The sequence below is a fragment of the Carlito syrichta genome, unplaced genomic scaffold (genome assembly GCF_000164805.1).
Source record: "Carlito syrichta isolate Samal-C Ts95f unplaced genomic scaffold, Tarsius_syrichta-2.0.1 Scaffold303074, whole genome shotgun sequence".
Classification (NCBI taxonomy): Eukaryota; Metazoa; Chordata; class Mammalia; order Primates; family Tarsiidae; genus Carlito; species Carlito syrichta.
In genome coordinates, this window is record NW_007247170.1 from 248,972 (window position 1) to 269,028 (window position 20,057).

At 47.2% G+C, this 20,057-nt stretch overlaps 1 protein-coding gene across 1 annotated transcript in view; it reads left to right on the forward strand.

Annotated features, from left to right (window-relative positions):
• The window catches only part of MLYCD (malonyl-CoA decarboxylase), an 18,343-nt gene extending 827 nt beyond the window's left edge, over positions 1-17,516 (forward strand). Inside the window, exons 2-5 of the mRNA XM_008057619.2 lie at positions 9,415-9,552; positions 10,944-11,100; positions 13,951-14,100; positions 16,319-17,516. Coding sequence (XP_008055810.2) covers positions 9,415-9,552; positions 10,944-11,100; positions 13,951-14,100; positions 16,319-16,852 — 979 coding nt within the window. The 3' untranslated portion in view covers positions 16,853-17,516. The remainder of the gene's footprint in view (positions 1-9,414; positions 9,553-10,943; positions 11,101-13,950; positions 14,101-16,318) is intronic.
• Positions 17,517-20,057: the final 2,541 nt, after the last annotated feature.

A 20,057-nucleotide genomic window follows, 5' to 3' on the forward strand; every position in this document is an offset into this window, starting at 1 on the left:
GGCCTGCAGCCGCGCTCACTCCGCCCCGCGCTCCAGCCCTGGCCTCTGCCCCCTCCCTTCCCGCGCGTCGAGTCCCGGCCTCCTTCCCTGCGAGCCTCGCTTCCAGAGCGCTTGCTGGATGCTCGGCGCCCGTCTGCCTCTGAGGTGGCTGTCACGCCTCGTACCTGACGAGTGTGCGCTACAAAGTCTCTTTGCTGTTTTAGCTGGGAGGTGTACCACCCCTGTGGTGGCAGGGCTGGAGGGTCAAATTGAGCCTCAGGCAGCCTTCTGAAAACCTGATGGCGTCAGCAAAAGTTAACTGCCACCCCACTGTGTGTGAGACGTCGTCCTAAGAAGTCCTGTGAAATGCACAAAGATGACCAGAGCTCAAGGTCACCGCTGCCTAGGAGTCTCAGTGCTTTCTGGCCTTCTCTCTGCTGATAACTTTGGACAGGGCGTCTGACTCCCCAAGTTCAGCCCTAAATGTGATTATTGTAAGTTGGCGTCTTGTGGAAATCAGGTGTTGACACAATGCATTCATATTAGCTGCAAGTAAATAATTTAAATAATTATGACCTGAAAGATTGCCTAGAGTTGTATATAGTCCGTTAATAGTACTTTTTTCTTTGAGTCAGTGTCTCACTCTGTCACCCAGGCTGGAGTGCAGAGGCACACTCACGGCGACGGCAGCCTCAACCTGCTGGGCTCAGGTGATCCTTCCACCTCAACCTACCAAACAACTGTAACTACAGGTGCACACCACCACACCTGGGCAGTTTTTCTTGATTTATTGTAGAGACAAGGTCTCGCCAAGTTGCCCTGGCTGGTCTCAAACCCCTGGGCTCCGGCAATCCTCTTGCCTCCACCTCCCAAAGTGCTGGGATTACAGGCATGAGCCACCACGCCCAGCTTAGTAGTACATTTAATATTAAATGTAGTACGAACACTACTCTGCCCTTTTTGTGAGTGAAAAATAATGTAAATGTTTCATAAAGTTTCTGACATTCAGAACTTTGCTATGTACAATTGGCTTTTTAAAATTTGAGCAGTTGAATAGTTACATCCTAGTTCATTTAAGAACTCTAACACTGGCCTAATAGTATTCACTTCCATTCCCTCAGTCCTTGGTGGGTGATATGTGGATCCCGTTTTATAAGAAAGGCAGGGACCCTCTGGGCTGTGAAGGGACTTGTCCAATAACTGAGCTGTGTGACTTGTCCAGTACTCAGCCGTTAAGCGTGTCTCTCATCACCCACCCAAGTCCAGGATTCTTTGCACTACAGCTTATATCTCCATCATGCTATGTGAGTTAATCAGGTGTTTATCTGAAACTTTCTTCTCTTTTTTTGGCTCCTTAGTGCTTACAATTTAGAGTAGTTAAGCATGGGATTAATCCCAGGAGTGATAATGGTGGCTATGATTTGATCCCTCCTGATAACTGGTGAATTTACAATGCTTAGTGTTGATGACGGCCAGGAACTTTTGACTCCCAGACTGAGAACCCACAGTTGTTCATTGCATGACATGAGACCAGTCTTGGATTCTTCCTGTGCTGAATTGTGTTCCAGGCTCAGGCCCAGTCAGAACAGCCGAGTTTCAGTGTTCCACACACTGCGGACATAGCATTTGAAATGTATTATCCCCTGACTGGATGGTCAGCTCCCTGAAAACTAGGGACCTTGTCTTGCACGGCAAAATGATGAATGAATCAATGAGATGGACTCCTGGGTACTCTGGTGCAAGACGCTTGGCACACTCATCAGTCAGCATTTGTCTTGAGATTAGACTGCTCCCTTACAGAGTTCTGAGCCTGGAAGGAAGCCAAGAAGGACTTGAAAGGTTTCTGCAGAGTCCAGAGGGTTCTGATATCAGACATCTGGACAGCTTTGGCCCTCACTGACTTCTAACATCCCATCAGCTCTAGGTTCTGTGAGGGGTGGTGGAATACATCCCTTTGGTTTTTCCCCATCAAGAAAGCTCTTGGTTATTGTGTACCTGAGAAGGAATAGCCGGACAGCGGAATGCTGTGGCATGGAGACTTGACTTGGGAGGGAGGAGCTGGCCTTGGGAAATCCAGGTTTCCTTGTTTTTTTAACCAAGGCTGTCCATTCACATAAGGGAATAGAAACATTTATTAAGCAGAGAGTCATGACAGCCTGACCTTTGCCTTTGCACGTGGGCATATTGGCTCAGAAGCCTGTCTTGCTCTGTCACACCCTTTCTTTTTTTTTTTGAGTTGGAGTCTCACTCTGTCGCCCAGACTGGAGTGCAGTGGCCACTCCCAGCCACCGCAGCCTAGACCTGCTGGGCTCTGGCGATCCTTCCGCCTCAGCCTTCCATGTAACTGGAACTACAGGCGCGCTACCACGCCCAGCTAATTTCTTTATTTTTATTGTAGAGATGAGGTCTCGCTAAGTTGCCCAGTATCACTGCCTGTAACTGTAACTGTTAGTGGCCAACTCTGTTCATTCCCTTTTCCTTTGTTCTACATATTTACATAGCAATTTTTCAAATCCTTATCATTTAAATCATTCTGAGAATAGGATTTTTTTTGTCTATATAGAAGTATCAATTGGGATCTGGTATTGTAACCTATCAACAGAATTTTTTTTTTTCTTGAGTCGGAGTCTCACTCTGTTGCTCAGACTGGAGTGCAGTGGCATACTCACGGCCACCACAGCCTCTACCTGCTGGACTCAAATAAGCCTTCTCCCTCAGCCTTCCAAGAAGCTGGAACTACAGGCATGCACCACCACGTCCAGCTAATTTTTTGACTTATTGTAGAGACAAGGTCTCGCCAAGTTGCCCAGGCTGGTCTCAAACCCCTGGGCTCAGGCAATGCTCTCACCTCCACCTCCCAAAATGCTGGGGTTACAGGTGTGAGCCACTGCACCCAGCCTGAATTATTTTTAATAGACATTATTTTTTAGAGGTTCACAGCAAAACTGAGCAGCAGGTCCTGAGAGTCCCCATGTCCCCCTGTCCTCACACACGCACAGCCTCCCCCACTGCCAGCATCCCCCACCAGAGTGGGACATGGATTATAACCCACAAACCTGCTTTGATATGTCATTGTCACCCAGAGGCCATAGTTGACTTTAGGGTTCACTCTTGGTGTTGGACACTCTGCAGGTTTGGTTAAACCCACTTTGATCCTGTTTCTTTTACCTCATTCTGAACTTTTCATCCATATTAAAGAGGCAGCTCGGCTAGAACTTTACACTTTTAGGAATTCTGTATTAGAAACCACCAGAAATTTGACATACACAGCTTGGGTGCAGGATTCCCAGACCTCCAAGGGCTTTCTTAAATGCCAAGTGCTCTCAGAGGAGCCAGGTGCTCACTCCTGGGCTGCCCCAGGACTCAGCACCCTTGGGTGTGTGCACACCACGCCTGGCTCACCTATGCTGTGTGTGCTGCTTGCCTGCCCCCTTCTGTCTTTTGGACTTGCCAGCTGACTGTGCAGAAGTTCACAGGGGAGAGGAGCTCCTGGGAGCTCATCCCGCGCATGTCCCCTGGCATGGATTCAGCCCACTGCTTGCTGGCTTACTGAATCATGTAGGTGCAGAGGTACTTGTAGAACGAGTGGCAAATGTGGGCCCTAGAGTGCTGCTGATCCGAGTATTTTACAGAAAGGCAGGTGTGTCGTGGAAGAGGCACTGAACAAGGATGGCACCGGTTTCAGTCCTGTCTTTGCCAACAGTTGCTTAGAGAAGTGGTTTTGGCCAAGTCACTGAACCCCCAGGGCCCACAGCCCCACCTTGAGGTGAGAGATTTCAGTTGATTGTTGGGTAAGCCCAAAGTAAGCCCTCGTCTTCCAAGAAATGCCTTAATAATTTCCAGATGCGGCATGCAAATCAGGCAGAGTCCATCAACCAATCCTCTGACCAAGGATTGTGATAATTGGCAGTATAAGAATCTGGAAGACTGACATTTCCATGGTGAGCACAGCCCAGCACAGAGTCCCAGGGCACGTGGCCAGGCTGGGATATGCCTCTTTTCTTGAATAGTTTAAATCGCATGGGGTTCTTTTCTCTCCCTTGGGGATCCTTAATCCTTCTCAATATGAAGTTCAGAGTCAGGATCATGTCTCCTTGCTGGGAGGATCCAAATGCCAGTTGAAAGTCTTTACTGTGTGCAAAGATCAGATATCTGTGTTGTGCTTTTAAGATAGCAAATCCAGTGCACAGGAAAGGTGGACGTCGCCCCCATTGATGACAAGGACGTTAAATGTGCTGGTGTGTCAGATGCCTTGATTCCTATCATCCCCACTCCTGTGCTGTATTCATCTGATGGAGATTTGTAGAACTCTTTAGATTATGACAAGTGAATTGATCTTAATGGATTTATTCCAAGAGAGGAATTTCAGTTGTTTTTATAATTAAGCAATTTGTAGAAAAGGTACTTGTCCATATCCCTGACTATTGTGATCACAAAAACCCCAATTTTAACCTGGAGAAAATATAATAGTAAATGAATTGTTTAGTATGGGGAGTGGTATAAAAATCCATATAGCAGCTTAATCACACCAGGAAAATAAATGTTCCCTTTAGTTACAAGATTAAAAACATCCTTATTTTTTCTGTCCGAGTTCTGAGGGAGCTTATAGGTTTTTTAACATGCCTGGATTTGTGGCTTTTCGGCAGAAATAAGTCTGGTCTTGCCATGTGCTGATGACTCCTTAAGTGGCACTCTGTGAGTCTTTCAAGTGTGTGTGTGTCCATGTGGGTGTGGTAGGTGTGAGCTTGGGGGTGTGGTGTGTATGGTATGCGCAGGTGTGGTTTATAGGCCTTTTGTTTTTCTCCAGAGACATTTCCACAGGCCCACCTGGCTAGTGACTTAAGTTTCAGAGATTTGTGGGCACTGGAGGGGGACTGGCCTTTACATCACAGAAAGTCTTTACTGTGTGCAAGGTAAAGACTTTCTTTGCTGATGGGCAATTTGAACCTAGGAGTCACACCCCCAAATGGAGGCATGGGAACCGGGAAAGGGACATGGTTCCTGCTGCCACCACCACCCAGCCATGCAAGATATTGTTGTGCAAGCTCTTTAAGCGGCTTCTCTACCTTTTAGTCAGTATGGGACTCTTTGTTGGTTCTAGTAAATTCTGTGCTTAGTCATACTAGAACAAGAACTTATTTTTCATCAGAAAAGCTATACCCCGTTATATACAATATACGCCTGGGGAGTGGCAGTGTGTGTGAGTTGGAATTGGACTGAGAGTTCTTAGCCTCTGCAGGGCTCCCATCACCCATGGCTGTCAGTTTCCTTCCCCAGATCAAGGCATCTGAGCAAGGAAAAGTAACTTTTTTTGCATACCAAGAACAAGCAGATCTTCATCAATATTCAGAATATTCAGGAGAAAGGCTGGAAAACAACTATTCCTCTGGTAGAAGGAAAAGCTGACTAGTCTAAACAGTACCATATAAGACAACTGGAGTTGGCAAGACAGAATAAACAGAACTGGGCATGGTGGCACATGCCTTATCATCCCATCTACTTGAGAGGCCAAGTTGGGGAAATCGAATCGCCTGAGTCCAGGAGCTCAAGTCCAACCTGGGCAAGATAAGGAAATCCTATCTTTAAAAAAGAAAAGAAGAAGAAGAAAATTGGCAGAATAAACTGCTAACTACTGCTGACTTGAGCGTTGCCAGAATATTCCCCGCAGTTGTATTTTTCAGTCTTGTACTACTGATAAATGATTGCTGTATTAGTGAGGATGGAGCAGGAGAGACTCCTCTCCCTGGTGTTGTTTGTATCCAGTAACCTTGCCACCTGCTGTGGTTAATTCCAGCCTGAACAGCCGTGGTCACTTTCAAGCTGAGCAATGGAGACATCTGACCTATAACCCAGATTCCTAGTCCCCGTGTGCCCGCATCACACTTGATAGCTTTCAGGAGCCCAAAATAGGAGACTGGGGGGGGGGCCTCCATCAGCCAAGCGGCTTCTTTCATAATCAGTCCTGAATTAATACTGAAGCTGGGTACTTCCAGCTTTCTCCTAGCATAAATGTCGTCGAGATGGCAGAGTGTCTTCCACAGCTCTGCTAGCCCATTCTAGCCATTCAGTACAGAGGTTCCTACCACCAGGGGTCCCTGGACCCCTGGGAAGGGCCCATAGACAAGCATCAGAGGGATTCATGAACCTCAGGAGAGTGTGTGCACAACTTTATTAACATGTTTGCATTTTTCTGGGACAGGATTGAGTGAGGATCCCAGGAAGATTACAAACCGTTGTAGTCAAATACAGAAAACACAGTTTTGTAGAGAGCCCTTCTGTGTCACCTGATAAATGATGGCTTTCCTCCTCCCTTCCTGCTACTTCCTCATTCTTTCCATTGTTTTCTCTTTTTTGTGTGAGACCCATCTATTAATGAACACCTTGGGAACTGTAGAAAGGAATCAGAAATGGACTATGCCTTTATGGAGTTTATAGCTAAGCAAAAGAGATTAGATGATGTAATCTGAGTTAGAAGGAGCTGCACAGGTTGTCTGGTCCGGCTGCCTGTCCAATGCTTAAATCCTTTTTGTAACATCTCTGCCACGTTCTTGTAGACCCTGCCCTTGGTCACTTCTAGTGGTGAGATTTGCCCTCCCAAGATGACATCTGTGGACAGCCCTGGCTACTCAGAGATCCTTCTTTACATGAAGTTCCATGACTTCCCCCACTTAGTCTTGGACTTACCTTCCCTGCCCCTGTGGAGTCACACAGAACAAATTGGTGGCTTCCTGTGTCCTGTGTCCTGTACTTAGATATGTAAAGATGGATTTCATATCCTTCTCCTTTATCAGGAATCAAAAGGTAAAATGATACAGACTTCGCAGCAACTTGGATGGATTTAGAGTCTATCATACTCAGTGATCTATCACAGAAACAACAGAGTACCATATGTTCTCACTCATAAGCGGACCTTGAACAATTATCATAATACTATAAGAAAGGTATTGGCAATGGTGGAAAACTGCCAGGGGAAGAGGGGTGGGATTGACAGTTGAAGGAAACTGCCAGGGGAGAGAGGGGCACACCTCATCAACAAGGGTACCAGCATAATGAACATATGTATACCTAACCCTGAATTATACCCCACATCTTTAAAATAAAAATAAAGGTAAATGACTGGGCATGGTGGCTCATGCCTGTAATCCCAGCACTCTAGGAAGTGGAGGCAAGAGGATTGCCTGAGCCCAGGGGTTTGAGAACAGTCTGGACAACTTGATGAGACCTCATCTTTGCGATAAATAAAAAAATCAGCTGGGCAGGTGGCACACAATCATATTTCCAGCTACTTGGAAGACTGAGACAGAAGGATCATCTGAGCCTAGGAGGTTGAGGTTGCAGTGGCTATGAGTGTCTCCAGGTTGGGTGATAGAGTGAGACTCCAACTCAAAAAAAAAAGTAAAATGTCCTGTAAAATCTATACAGCCCTTGTATAACTACTTTTCATGGGTGTTGTCCTTGATGTGCTTTATGGTCCTTGTACAGAGATTCAGCAGGTCACTTCTACAACAAACACACCAAGATATTTACTATTATTCAGTAGTAATGCCAGTATATCTGTTAGTATGTAGTGCATTTATGAGTAACAGAGACCCAAAGTAATAGTGGTAGGTAGCCCAGGGCTGGCTCTGCTCTCTGGTACTCTTGGTGAACCCAGACTTTAATTTTGCTCTGTCTTGAAAACCTTCATCTCCAAAATCTCCTCATGGCCCAAGAGGGCTGCTTCAATGCTAGCCATCATACCACCTTCCAGCCTGCAGCGGAAAGGTCAGAGAAAAAGATGAGCAAGAGGCATGCTCCTGTCAGTAGCCTGCAGTTCCCCAAAGCTGCTGCAGGACACCTTTGCTGACACTTCCTGCCAGAACTCAGTCACAGGACTATCCCCAGCTATGGTGCTGTCTTTATACCAGACAGCCACATCCCTAACTAGAAAATGAGGCTTCCGTTAATTTAGAGGAAAAGGAAACTAGCTACTGGGGAGCAACAAGCCACGTCGGCCGCCCTCGGCTTCTCTGCTCTAGCTCCCAGCAGCTCCCTCCTGCCTATATGCAGCCGTGGTCACGCCAGGCTGCATGAGACAGTTCTCCTGCTAAGGCACCTCTCATTCTTCTGTTCTTGCTTGAAATGCTCAGTGCACATGTGTCTTTTATGATAAAGTCAACTCAATCATTTTTGGAAGTAGATAAGTTATAAATAAGTGAAGCAAAATTGGATAATTTCACCAAATCTAAAATGCTTTGGTCGCCAGATACACTATTATTTTATATCCCACTGCCACCAGGCGCGGTGGCTCACACCTGTAATCCCAGCACTTTGGGAGGCCAAGGTAAGAAGATTGCCTGAGCCCACAGGTTCAAAACCAGCCTGGGCAACTTGGCGAGACCTCATCTCTACAGTAAATCAAAAAATTAGCCAGGCATGTTGATGCGTGCCTGTGGTTCTAGTTACTTGGAAGGCAAAGGCAGAAAGATTACTTGAGCCCAGCAGGTAAAGGCTACAGTGGCCATGAGTGTGCTACTGCACTCCAGCCTAGGTGACAGAGTGAGACTCCAGCTAAAAAAAAACAAAAAACCAAACAAACTGCCAAGGGCCAGGCATGGTGGCTCAAGCCTGTAATTCCAGCACTTTGGGATGCCAAGGCGAGAGGATTGCCTAGGTACAGGGGTTCGAGACCAGCCTGGGCAACTTGGTGAGACCTCATCTCTACAATAAATCAAAAAATTAGCCGGGCTTGGTGGCGCACGCCTGTGGTTCCAGCTACTTGGAAGACTAAGGCGGAAGGATCACCTGAGCCCAGCAGGTCAACACTGCGGTGACTATGAGCATGCCACTGCACTCCAGCCTGGGTGACAGAGTGAGACTCCAACTCAAAAAATAAAAATAAAAATGCTGGCAAATAAACTGTGACCCACCGTCATTTGAAAGATGCATCCTGACTTCAGAGATGTTAACCTATGAAAATGTCCATCTTCAAGTTGATGAAAGAGAGCTCCTGGACCCAAGTACTTGTTTCAATTAGAGAACATAGGAGTGATACGTGGACTTACCAGAGAATGTTCCTGAGAGGATGAGGATGCGTCGAGCCCTGTGCTGTCTATGTTAGTATTTTCCTTGTGATGTGTCTTTCATTGTTTTATTAATTTTATGTATTTAGTATGGTCACTCTGGTGAATGGATTGGAACATGTCTTTTGATTTGGACAACTTAGCTCAGATTGAATATTGTCATTCAGGTATCTTATAGGCTGAGATAGTGAAGTCTAAACAGAATTGAATTAAAGCCTAACTTGGTTTGAGATAAGAGTTTGGTAGAAGTATCTCAAAAAAAGCTATTCAGAGAACTGTCTTACACAGGCTTCTTCTGTATCATGTCTAAGTGTTTTAATTCCCTGTGTGGGCCATGCTACACACATGGGCTCTTTCTTCTATACAACTAAAGCCTACAATTTGCCTTCTTCTTTCAGGAAATGAATGGGGTGCTGAAAAGTATGCTCTCAGAATGGTTTTCTTCAGGCTTCCTGAACCTAGAACGGGTTACTTGGCATTCACCATGTGAAGTGCTTCAGAAAATCAGTGAGTAAGTACTAAGGTTTCCATTTTTGTATATATACAGTAAGTCTCCTGCATACGAATGAGTTCCATTCCCAGAGCACGTTCATAAGTCTAATTTGTTCATAAGTCCAACAATGTCAGCCTACACACCCAGTGAACACAATCGGCTGTACTGTACTAGCTACATCACTGCTGCTTTTACACTCACTTCCGGATATCCTGGGCTTGAAATAAAGGGACTGTACCACTGTACTCTATGCAGTACTGCACGGTAAAGTACACAAAAGCACAACCACCTGTAGAGGATGCACGCATGTGGCAATGTATGCCAGGCAAGTGAACTAACTTATGTGGGTGGACATGTAAACACACATTCGCATCTTTGAAAGTTCACAACTTGAAGGTTTGTATGCTGGGGACTTACTGTATTTTTATATATATTTGTATATATTCATTTTTTTTATTGACTGAAAGCCAATCACCATTGACATGTACATTTTATTTCAAGCGTAATAAAATCCAGCCACAGTATTTGCAAATGCTGTGGTTGTCATCATATGGGATGCTGAGACCCGGTGGAGGGGGAAAGGGCACAAGTAGATACTGATCAGCCTGTCAGTCACCTGCATGTAGGGTCTGATTTGCTCCTCATGTTTAAAGCAAACTCGACAGTTTCCCAAGATCCTGTTATCAGAGTTGTGTAAACTCGACTGACCAAGTATTTGCATTAGTCTCCAGAGCAGCAGTTAGCGCATCTAACTGTTAAGATTTCCCCCTTGGATAAAATCTCTAGATGAACAATATTGTGCATAATCACAGCACGTCCAGGACACAGGATAACATAGGGTAGTGGGTCACGATGTCCTCACAACTAGGGGACTCTTTCCACGTACAACATTCCATGTCATCCTGTGGAAGCTGAGGTTTGACATGTCCTACTGTTTGATGGACGGATGGTGCCTGCTGCCATCTCAGTGCTGAAAGCAAGCCAGCGGTCAGATGAGGGTGCCAGACAGATGGGGCTGAGAGGTGAGTGCTGTGCTCCCTGCATTGACAGCTGCTTTCAGATGACAGAGAGCCAGAGGAAAGAAAAGACATGGAATGTTCACCGGTGAAGCCCTGGGTTTTGCATAGGTTTGCTGCATGAATGCTTCCCAGGGGCCTCACGGACTGCTCCTAACACTGGTATAAGAATTAGAGCACAATTTTGGATGTAAATGGTCATTAATTGTTGCTGCTCTCGGTCAGTGCTGTTTCTCATTAAGATGATTTTCTTTGAATTTCCCCAGAGAGTTCATTAAAGCTGTATTTAAAGGATTTAGCTGACTTAAGTGAGTAAAATAAATAGAAGTCTGCCATTGTGATTTAACTTGAAAGTTACATATTTGTCTCACCTCCTGGTCACTTTCACATCAGATCTGAGGCTGTGCATCCTGTGAAGAACTGGATGGACATGAAGCGCCGTGTTGGGCCTTACAGAAGATGTTACTTCTTCTCTCACTGTTCCACCCCCGGGGAGCCCCTGGTCGTTTTGCATGTGGCACTGACCAGTGACATCTCCAACAACATCCAGGTACCTTGGATGGTCAATTCAGGGCAAGACAGGCGTCCCACAGAGGCCCTTAGGAGTGATTGTTTTTTACTTGGTTTTATCTTCTTTTTTGAAAATAAATTGTTTTGTACTCTTAAATTACTTAGGTGAAATCTCCAGGTTTGCCGTTATGCCGTGTAGAAGTTCAGCATATAGATGGTTATGGAGTAAGGAAGTCGTCATCTGGCTGGTTGCACTTGAGTTGAGACACAGTAGAAGTCTGTTACAGAGTGTTTGTGAGGCAGAAAAATGAGGGAAGAAGAAGCAGGGGGACACATGATTCAGCTTTTCAGCTTTTATTAAGTGCCTATGGGAGTTTTCAAAGATAGTTGATTGAAAAATGGAAAGATACTTGGTTTCTCATGCCCGATGGGCACAGGATGCTGCCCAGTGAGTGGGTTGTGGGAACTGTGGCTGGTGGTCCTGCCTTGGAGCAAGCTGATCTCCTTGCAGAGTTGGATGAGGACATCTGAAATATCCATGCAGACCCACGGGGGGCAGAAGAACCAGTGACCACATTACAGGATCTGGAAAGAGGAGAGCAGATCTCAAGGGAATAAAGACAGGGGCATGAGACCCCGGGTCAGAGTGGGTTTGCTCCGACCATGAGGACATGGGGCAAGAACACTGGGGTCTCATAACCTGCTGGAAAGCTGAGTGGTTCAAGCACATCACAAGGTGAGTGCCCAGGCAGAGTTTCCTGATTCATGTTAGAGAAATGGAGCCAGGCAAATGGTAGATGCTCTTGACCACCAGGGAGAAATAACTCCCATATGATCTCTGTTGGAAGGAGTTGCACTCTCATGCACTATTGGTGGGACTAGAAGTTATAACAGCCTCTCTAAGGGCAGTTTGGCAATAGGTGTTAAAAATGCAGAACGTACTTCCCTTTTGACCTAAAAATCCCACTCTTGGGACCTTATCCTGGGAAGATACTGAGACCTAAGAGTACCATTTACAGTCTTGGGAGGCTGAAGATGTCACCTCACTGTCTGTCAGCAGAGGACGGGCTCAGGAAATGGTGTGAACACATGACACATCTTCCCATATGTGGGGCTGCTATGCATGTATTTAGTCTTGATGTGGGTTTATATTTTGACATGGAAAGCCAGCCTTGACTAGCATGTGTGTGGTGTGGTCTTACTGATCATGTTTATAATATTAATAATTTCCACAGAGCAGAGCTCTGTGCCCATCATCCGTGAGGTACATTTCATGTGTTGTTGCTCAGAGCACACTGTGAGGCAGGAATTATAATTGGCTCATTTCAGACATGAGGAAACCGGGGCTGAGGGGAATATCAGTAGGAACTTGCCTATTATCATAGAGCAAGTGAGGGTGGAAGTGGGATTCAAACCCAGCCCACATCCTGACCCTGAGGAGACGTTGCCTTCTGTAAGTATAGAATCTATGCATGTTTGGGGCATGTGAGAACACACATGTATACGTCGTCACATATATGTGCATATTTAAAGGCACGCAAACCAGCAGCCAGTGAGGCAGGCCTGGGGAGGTGTCCGTCAGAGGTCAGCACAGGCATAGGCCTTCGATTTCAGAGTAATTGACTATTTCTTCTTTATGTGTGTATTTTTTCCTCTTTCATGTTACACATACCTCATGTAGTGTAACTGAAGAAAGATTCGTGTTTATTTTGAAAACTTTAAAAAAGGTTTCTGGGGACTTTTGCATAAGGAGCCACAGATAACCTACAGACTCCTTAAAACAAAGGAGATAATTCAGCAAGTTGAAGACTAGGAATGCTGCGTGGAGAGCTCTGTTCTGTGACCTGCAGCACTTCTATCAGAGGATGCACCAGGACAGCGAGCTGGCATGGCCTCGAGGATATTCCCCACCCTGTCTTACGGGCTACCCCATTTTCCTTAAAGCAGCAGTTTTTAACTTTTTAGGGGTCACAGATCCTGTGCAGAATCTGAAAGGAAAGAAAACTGGGGACATTTCCTCAGGGCAACCGAAGGTTGTAGATGTCCAAACCTCACCATGGCTCTAGGCTCTAGGCTACACACTCCCCCTTCCAACACCACATGGAGCTGGCTGGTGGAGGTTAAGATGGCTCACTTGTGTCCTTCAAAAGTAAGCTACCTGCTTCAAAGCAGACTACAAACCACCCCCTATTTGCTATTACCAAGTGACCTTCAGAGCATTAGGACTCAGTCAAAAATAAAAGCAAATACCCTGCAGTCAAAAATAAAAGCAGACTTCAGCTAAGGGGCTTTCCAATTGAGTCATTTCCTAGATCGCATCACGTATATGTCTGTGCAAATGTGTTACCATTTAGGAAAGCTGAAGATGTTGCCACAAAATCAGAAAAGGACATGGAAAAGTCACAAAAAGGAAAATTTCCTAAAAGGAAATGATACAGGGCCGCATACAGCCTACTGAGAAATTGGGAAAACTAGGGTTCAGAAGAAAGGAGCAAAAATAAAGCATAGGAGAAAAGCAGGCCTTTAAAGAAGAACTGAAGAAACTAGAGGTGCTTGGCCTCAACAAGGGATCAGTGTTGCAGGGGAGCACATTTCTATCTTCATGAAGGCTTGAAAAAGACGGAAAGGAACATAAATTCTCTTCAGCAAAGTTTGCAGGAGAGTTCAAAATGCTAGAAATAATGCAAAGCTGAGCAAACCACCAGGGAAGCTGCAAAATCGCCTCCTGCAGTTTTCAGAACAGGCCAGGCAGCATTGAGCCTCCGTAGCCTCAGCCACTGTTGAGAGGGAGTGAGGTCTCTTCCAGTCTGTTGGTACCCTGAGAAGTGTTGGCGGGGCATGGGCTGAGAGCGGCAAGGCCACTCTTAGCCCCGTCGTTTGTGTTTTCCAGGCCATAGTGAAGGAATGTCCTCCATCAGAAACAGAAGAGAAGAGCAACATCGCCGCTGCCATCTTCTACTCCATCAGCCTGACCCAGCAAGGACTGCAGGGGGTGGAGCTGGGCACTTTCCTCATCAAGCGCGTGGTCAAGGAGCTGCAGGTAAGCAAAAGACACATGGCTGGCAGGTCCCACTCTTGCGTCAACGTGGTCAGGTCCATTGGCAAACCTTGTAGGTGGCAGGTGGAGGACAGGCATCATATCTGGAGGGAGCAGGACGTACCAGGTGCCCTTAGTGAGTCTTTGGAGCCGTGAGACTCAGAGATGAGAATGATCCTGGGAAGCACCTAGCACCTGGCTTCTGCACTGCCTGTGAAATGCAGGTGTGCTCTGAGGACATTGGCTCTCCAGGGTGACCTCATCCTGGCTTTCTGAGATGCTTCTGACCACATGGGTTGTCCTGGCGTAAGTGTCGGGAACGCCTGACCTCCACCTCTGCCCACACTCTCCAGGGCATCTGGCCCTGACAGCCATCAGTGTGGCCTTCTCGTGGTCTGGGAGAGGCTGAGGTTAGAGCCGGTAGCTTGAAGCCAAATGCACTGGCTCATTGTGATCTGACTCCCCTCTCTTTACTGCCCTGTGAAAAACACTGTAACCCTTCCACAGCAGAAATGTTGAGGTTCACTGCAGGCCTAAACTTTTGAAAACTACCTCATCAGGGGCTTGAGTGAACCACAGTGAGCCGAATCTAATTATTAAGGGAAATAACTAGGTTGCTACTAGCTGGCTCTGACAGTGTCATTCTCTGCTTTGAAGAATATCTGTAGCAGGAGCTGTCCCTAGAGCGTGAGAGTCCCCAGAGTGCCATGACAATGTTGTTGTGCTTCCTGTTAATTCATAATCAGCATTAAATAGGAGAACTCAGGGTTCGGTGGGCATCAGCTTCATGATCACTCAGCCACTTCCCCCCAGAGATGGTCACAAGCCATAGCTGATTAATAGGAGTTTCTTCTTTCTTCACTGAAAGTGGTAATGAACAGGGCAGAGAGGGAGGAACATACTGGGGTAAGAAAGGCAAGAAAAGGAGGAGCAGCCTCTGGAATTTGGGGTAGTTCACCCACAGCCTCTGTTTCTGATCAGAGTTGCTCCTTAGCCAGTGCCACCCTGACAGTGTCATTTACTTGACCCTTGGCTGAGAGTTGGGAAGTCATAAAGGGAATCTGGACAGAAGCTGAATGGCGCTCTCTGCTGGGGAGTGTACATATGGGTTTCTAAAAGCAAAAGGCTTGAGAGCTACCTTCAGTGCCCAAGGAGAAGGACGCAGTTAGGAACATCAGGAGATGTTTAATGTTGCTTTCTTGTTACAGTTATATTTGTGAATTGTAAATGATAATGAGAGATGCTCATGATATAAATTCTTAATGCAGGATGTAAAATAAGTGTCACCCATGTCAAAACTGCACAGAGAAGGACCAGAAGGAGTTACACTTCATCAAGCTCTGGAGGGTGGTTTTCTCAGTATAGTGGAGAACAATTGTTTTCTTGTCATCAATTTTTTTTTTTTAATTTTCTAAAGTGATCATGTGTTACATTTCTAACCAGATCATACTGGATTTTTTTGAAATGATAATTGAGATCTCTGTATAACTGGAACAATAACGATTGAACCATTGTAGTGTGATGTGGAGAAAGAAATTACCTTGGTCTCCCCCACCCCCTCTTCATCTACTGTAGTGTGGCTGGGAAGTCATTCATTCACTAGTCCCTGGGCATTCGTGTGCCAAGCACCAGACCAAGTTCTGTGACCGCAGAGATGTCCATGGGAGGGGCGCGGCATGGTGTAAAAACAGAGTCTGTGGTTAGAAACTGTGCCAGGTCCCACTCACACTGGCCAGCTGTCTTGGTTTGGGCAGGTTGCCCAACTCTGGGCTCGATTTTGCCAACATGACAATGGTGGGGATAGAGAGAGACATCTTGCCTTGGGGACTCAGGATGCCTCTAGGGCCTGACACACACTGGGTTCCTAATAAATATTTCTTGCTGAGCATGATGGCATACATCTATAATCCTACCAACTCAGGAAGCTGAGGTGGGAGGATTGCTGGGGCCCCAGAGGTCAAGGTTACAGTGAGCTATGATCATGCCACTGCACTGCAGCCTGGGTGACAGAGCAAGACCCCATCTCTAAAAAAAAAAAATATTGAAGAAAGATACAGTGTATCAACCAAAATGCCACTTTGCCAGCTATACAGCAGCATCAAAAGACTGCTATTGCATAGACTGTGAATTTTATTGCGAGTGTTCCCATGTGGTAACATGTCTGTTGAATCTGTGTATGTGTTTTCTCCACCTTCTCTCTCTACCCAACCGTGCTGTACAGAAAGAGTTTCCTTATCTTGGGACATTTTCAAGTCTGTCACCTGTACCTGGATTCACCAAGTGGCTTCTGGGACTGCTGAGCTCGCAAACAAAGGAGCATGGGAGGAATGAACTCTTCACAGTCTCGGAATGTAAAGACATCTCTGAGATCACTGGTGGGCCTGTTCATGATACTCTCAAGGCCCTTCTCAGCAGCAGCGAGTGGGTGAAGTCCGAGAAGCTGGTGCAGGCACTGCAGGGCCCGCTGATGAGGCTGTGTGCCTGGTACTTATATGGAGAGAAGCACCGGGGCTACGCCCTGAACCCCGTGGCCAACTTCCACCTGCAGAACGGGGCAGTGATGTGGCGCATCAACTGGATGGCGGATGCGAGCCTCAAGGGCCTCACGGGCTCGTGTGGTCTGATGGTGAACTACCGCTACTTCCTGGAGGAAACGGGCCCCAACAGCACTGCCTACCTCGGCTCCAAGAGCATCAAAGCCTCTGAGCAGGTCCTCAGCCTGGTGGCCCAGTTTCAGAAGAATAGCAAGCTCTAAGAGTGAACCTGTCTGGAAGCATACGCCCGAGTTCCCCGATGGGTCGGAGTTGTGTATCGCAAGGAACCTTTGAGTAATGCCAGAGTTGAACTGTGTTCTCTTGCCTCTGGCACGGCCAAGCTGTGAGGCCGGGGCCTGTCACTGTGCTGGGAAAGCCACGCTGCCCAATGCAATGGTGGTGGGTGTAGGTGGGCACGGACGAATAGGATTGTGGTGCTCTCTCCAGGGCATTCTGCCATTGCCTCGGCACAGGGCTGGGGCTGTGGCCCATCTGCCTTCAGAAGCTCTGTGGCCTCTGCCTGTGTCATCCAGGCACATCTGTCAGCCTCCCAGGAACAGGGTGAGCAGCCAGATGGGAACAGAGGTTCCTTCCAGCTTTAGAGCGCAATTCGGTGACAGTTGCTTTACCCATGTCTCTCTGTGCAGTGTAATGGGATAAAGGTCTGGGTGCATTTCACCAGCTACATTTTAAAGCTCATAAATGTATGAAAATGTTTGTGACTTTGCACAAAGTGCAGTAAGCTAAATCGTTGAACACAAAAGATGTTGCTACTTGAGGCATATGTTGGAACATAGACTTAAAAATATCAGATTCAAGTTCATAATGAACTTAACAGTGAAGAACAGGTTTGTTCTGTGAAGCATTAAACACACGGATATTTAACGGGAGTCATCTTTTAAGATTAGAGACCTGGGAAGGCTGGACTCAGCTCCAAGTGTCAGCTGTGCCATTGTCCCCAGCCAGCCCTCTGGGATGTTTGGGGTTCTAGGAAGAGGGCCCAGGGTTGGGGGGTGAGGACAAAGAGGAGGAAGAGGCGATCACTGTGGCTATGGGAGGTGGGGGTGTTTGTGTGTCTGTGCGTGTCTGTGTGCACATGCATGCATCTGTGGTTGCAGAATCCTTGCTGTCCTCAGCTGGGCGCACAGGCCCCATTCATCTCCCAGACCCATCCCACACCCTTCTCTGTCATCTTCTACATGTGACGCATTGCCTCGTAACAGACAGTGGATGGTGGTCACTAGAATTTCTGCTTTTCAGAGCCCTGGTGGAAGCTATTTCTGCCCCTTTGCATTGCTCTGGGCTGATTCTGAGAGCTCAGATGCGGGAGCTGTGCACAGGCCAGTCAACCCAGTCCTGGAATCTTGTGGGCCCCTCCTGTAGGCAGCTGTCCCCAGACCCTCGATCATCCAGAAGCCTGCCTGCCTCGCCGTCTCCGTTCTCAGCATCTGGCCTAGATCTTCAAGACCAACAGTCTTGTGTGTTTTATCCCTCCACTTCCAGAATGCTGTGGAAAGGTCACTAGCTCCAGAAAACCTCGGACCAGAGTTTCTGGTCCAGCTGGCTCACTTGCTCAGAGTCATTTCTCTTCCCCTGTCCAGTTGTCTTTGTGTGAAAGGGAATAATAGTTACCATCCACTGGTTGCTGCAAAGATGGGCTGAGGTGATGTGCGTGCAGGGCCTTGGCTCACCAGCATTTTTGTAAATGTTCGGAACCCACGTCACTAACAGCTAGGCCTACTGACCTGGGTCTTAGAGTAGTGTCAAATCCATCATTGGGGCCAAGACCCTTCCCCCAACAAGGCAGCTCATCAAGTCATACTACTATGTAGGCCAGATTCGACCCCTTCTTTTTACTATTTAACATTAAGGCAGAGTTGCTCAGCCTCTTGTGGGTTGTGGATCACTGAGCTTCTGGTGAAAGCCAAGTGGACCTTGCCCAGGAGAACACACAGAGAACAGAGTTGTGGTTTCTGGATTTTACCATCCCAGAAGGCTCCCTGGCCTCCTACAGCCATTGATACAGCCATTCTGGTGGGGGGAAGGGGCCAGCTCTGCAGAACATTTGGGGGCATCTGAATAGCAGCTCATCTCACCAGGCTAGGTCTCCTTCTTGTGAGCTATTTGACAGACCAAAAGGCAGCCAGGGCAGTTGACCTCAGAGAGCCTTGTCCAACAGGCAATGTGTGAGACCCCAGGAGAAGACCCAGCCATGTCCTCAGGCTGGACATCCAGCCTCTCTCTTCCACTGTCTTTTCCTTTTTTCCTCACCTCTTCCTCCCTTTCTCCTTCCCCCTCCCTCTGTCTTATTATGGAACATTTCAAACATAGGCAGAAGTAGGGGGAAATCTTGTAATGAACCTAAATACCCATCACCCAACTTCCACAGTCAGCAGTTTTCTGTTCTTGTCAAACCTTAGTACTTCCTTTTTTTTTTTTTTTAAGTTGGAGTCTCACTCTCACCCAGGCTGGAGTGCAGTGGCACACTCACAGCCACTCCACCCTCAATCTGCTGGGTTTAGGCGATCCTTCTGCCTCAGCCTTCCAAGCAGCTGGAACTACAGGCACAGAACACCACCACGTCCAGCTAATTTTTTGATTTACTGTAGAGATGAGGTCTCATCAAGTTGCCCAGGCTGTTCTCGAACCCGTGGGCTCAGATAATCCTCTTGCCTCAGCCTCCCAAATGCGATTACAGGCTGAGCCATCGCACCCAGCCACCTTAGTACTTCTTAAAGTGCCTTGTGTTTAGCAGGTGCTCACTGAAGACTGGATGGGTGGATGGATGAATGGATGAGAAGGATGGGGAGATGAATGGGTGGGTGGGTGGATGTATGCATGAGAAGGATGGACAGATGGATGGATGGGGAGATGGGTGGGTGGGTGGATGAGGAAGATGGGTGGGTAGGTGGATGAATTTATGGTTGGAATGAATGGATAAGGAGATGGATGGGTGGGTGAATGGGTAGATGAGAACGATGGATGGGTGGAGGAATGGGCAGATGGGTGGGTGGATGAGAAGGATAGATGGAGGGACAGGCAAATGGATGGATGAGGATGGGTGGGCAGGTGGATGAATGGATGAGGAAGATGGGTGGATGAGCGGATGTATGTATGGAGGAGAAGGGAGGGTATGTGGATAGATTATGAATGAGTGAATGGATGGAAGGTGGATGTGGATGGATGCATGGATGGGTGGATGGAGAAGACGGAGAGGTGAGTAGGTGGATGGAGGAATGGATGATGATGGATGGGTGGATGGGTAAGGAGGACAGGTGGGTAGATGGAGGAGGAAGGAGGGAGATGGATGGGTGAGTGACTAGAGGGAAGGGTGGAGGGCTGGATGACGGATGTGTGGGTGGATAGGGGACTGGGTTGGAGGGACGGGCAGACGGATGGATGAGGAGGATGGATGGGTGGGTGGGT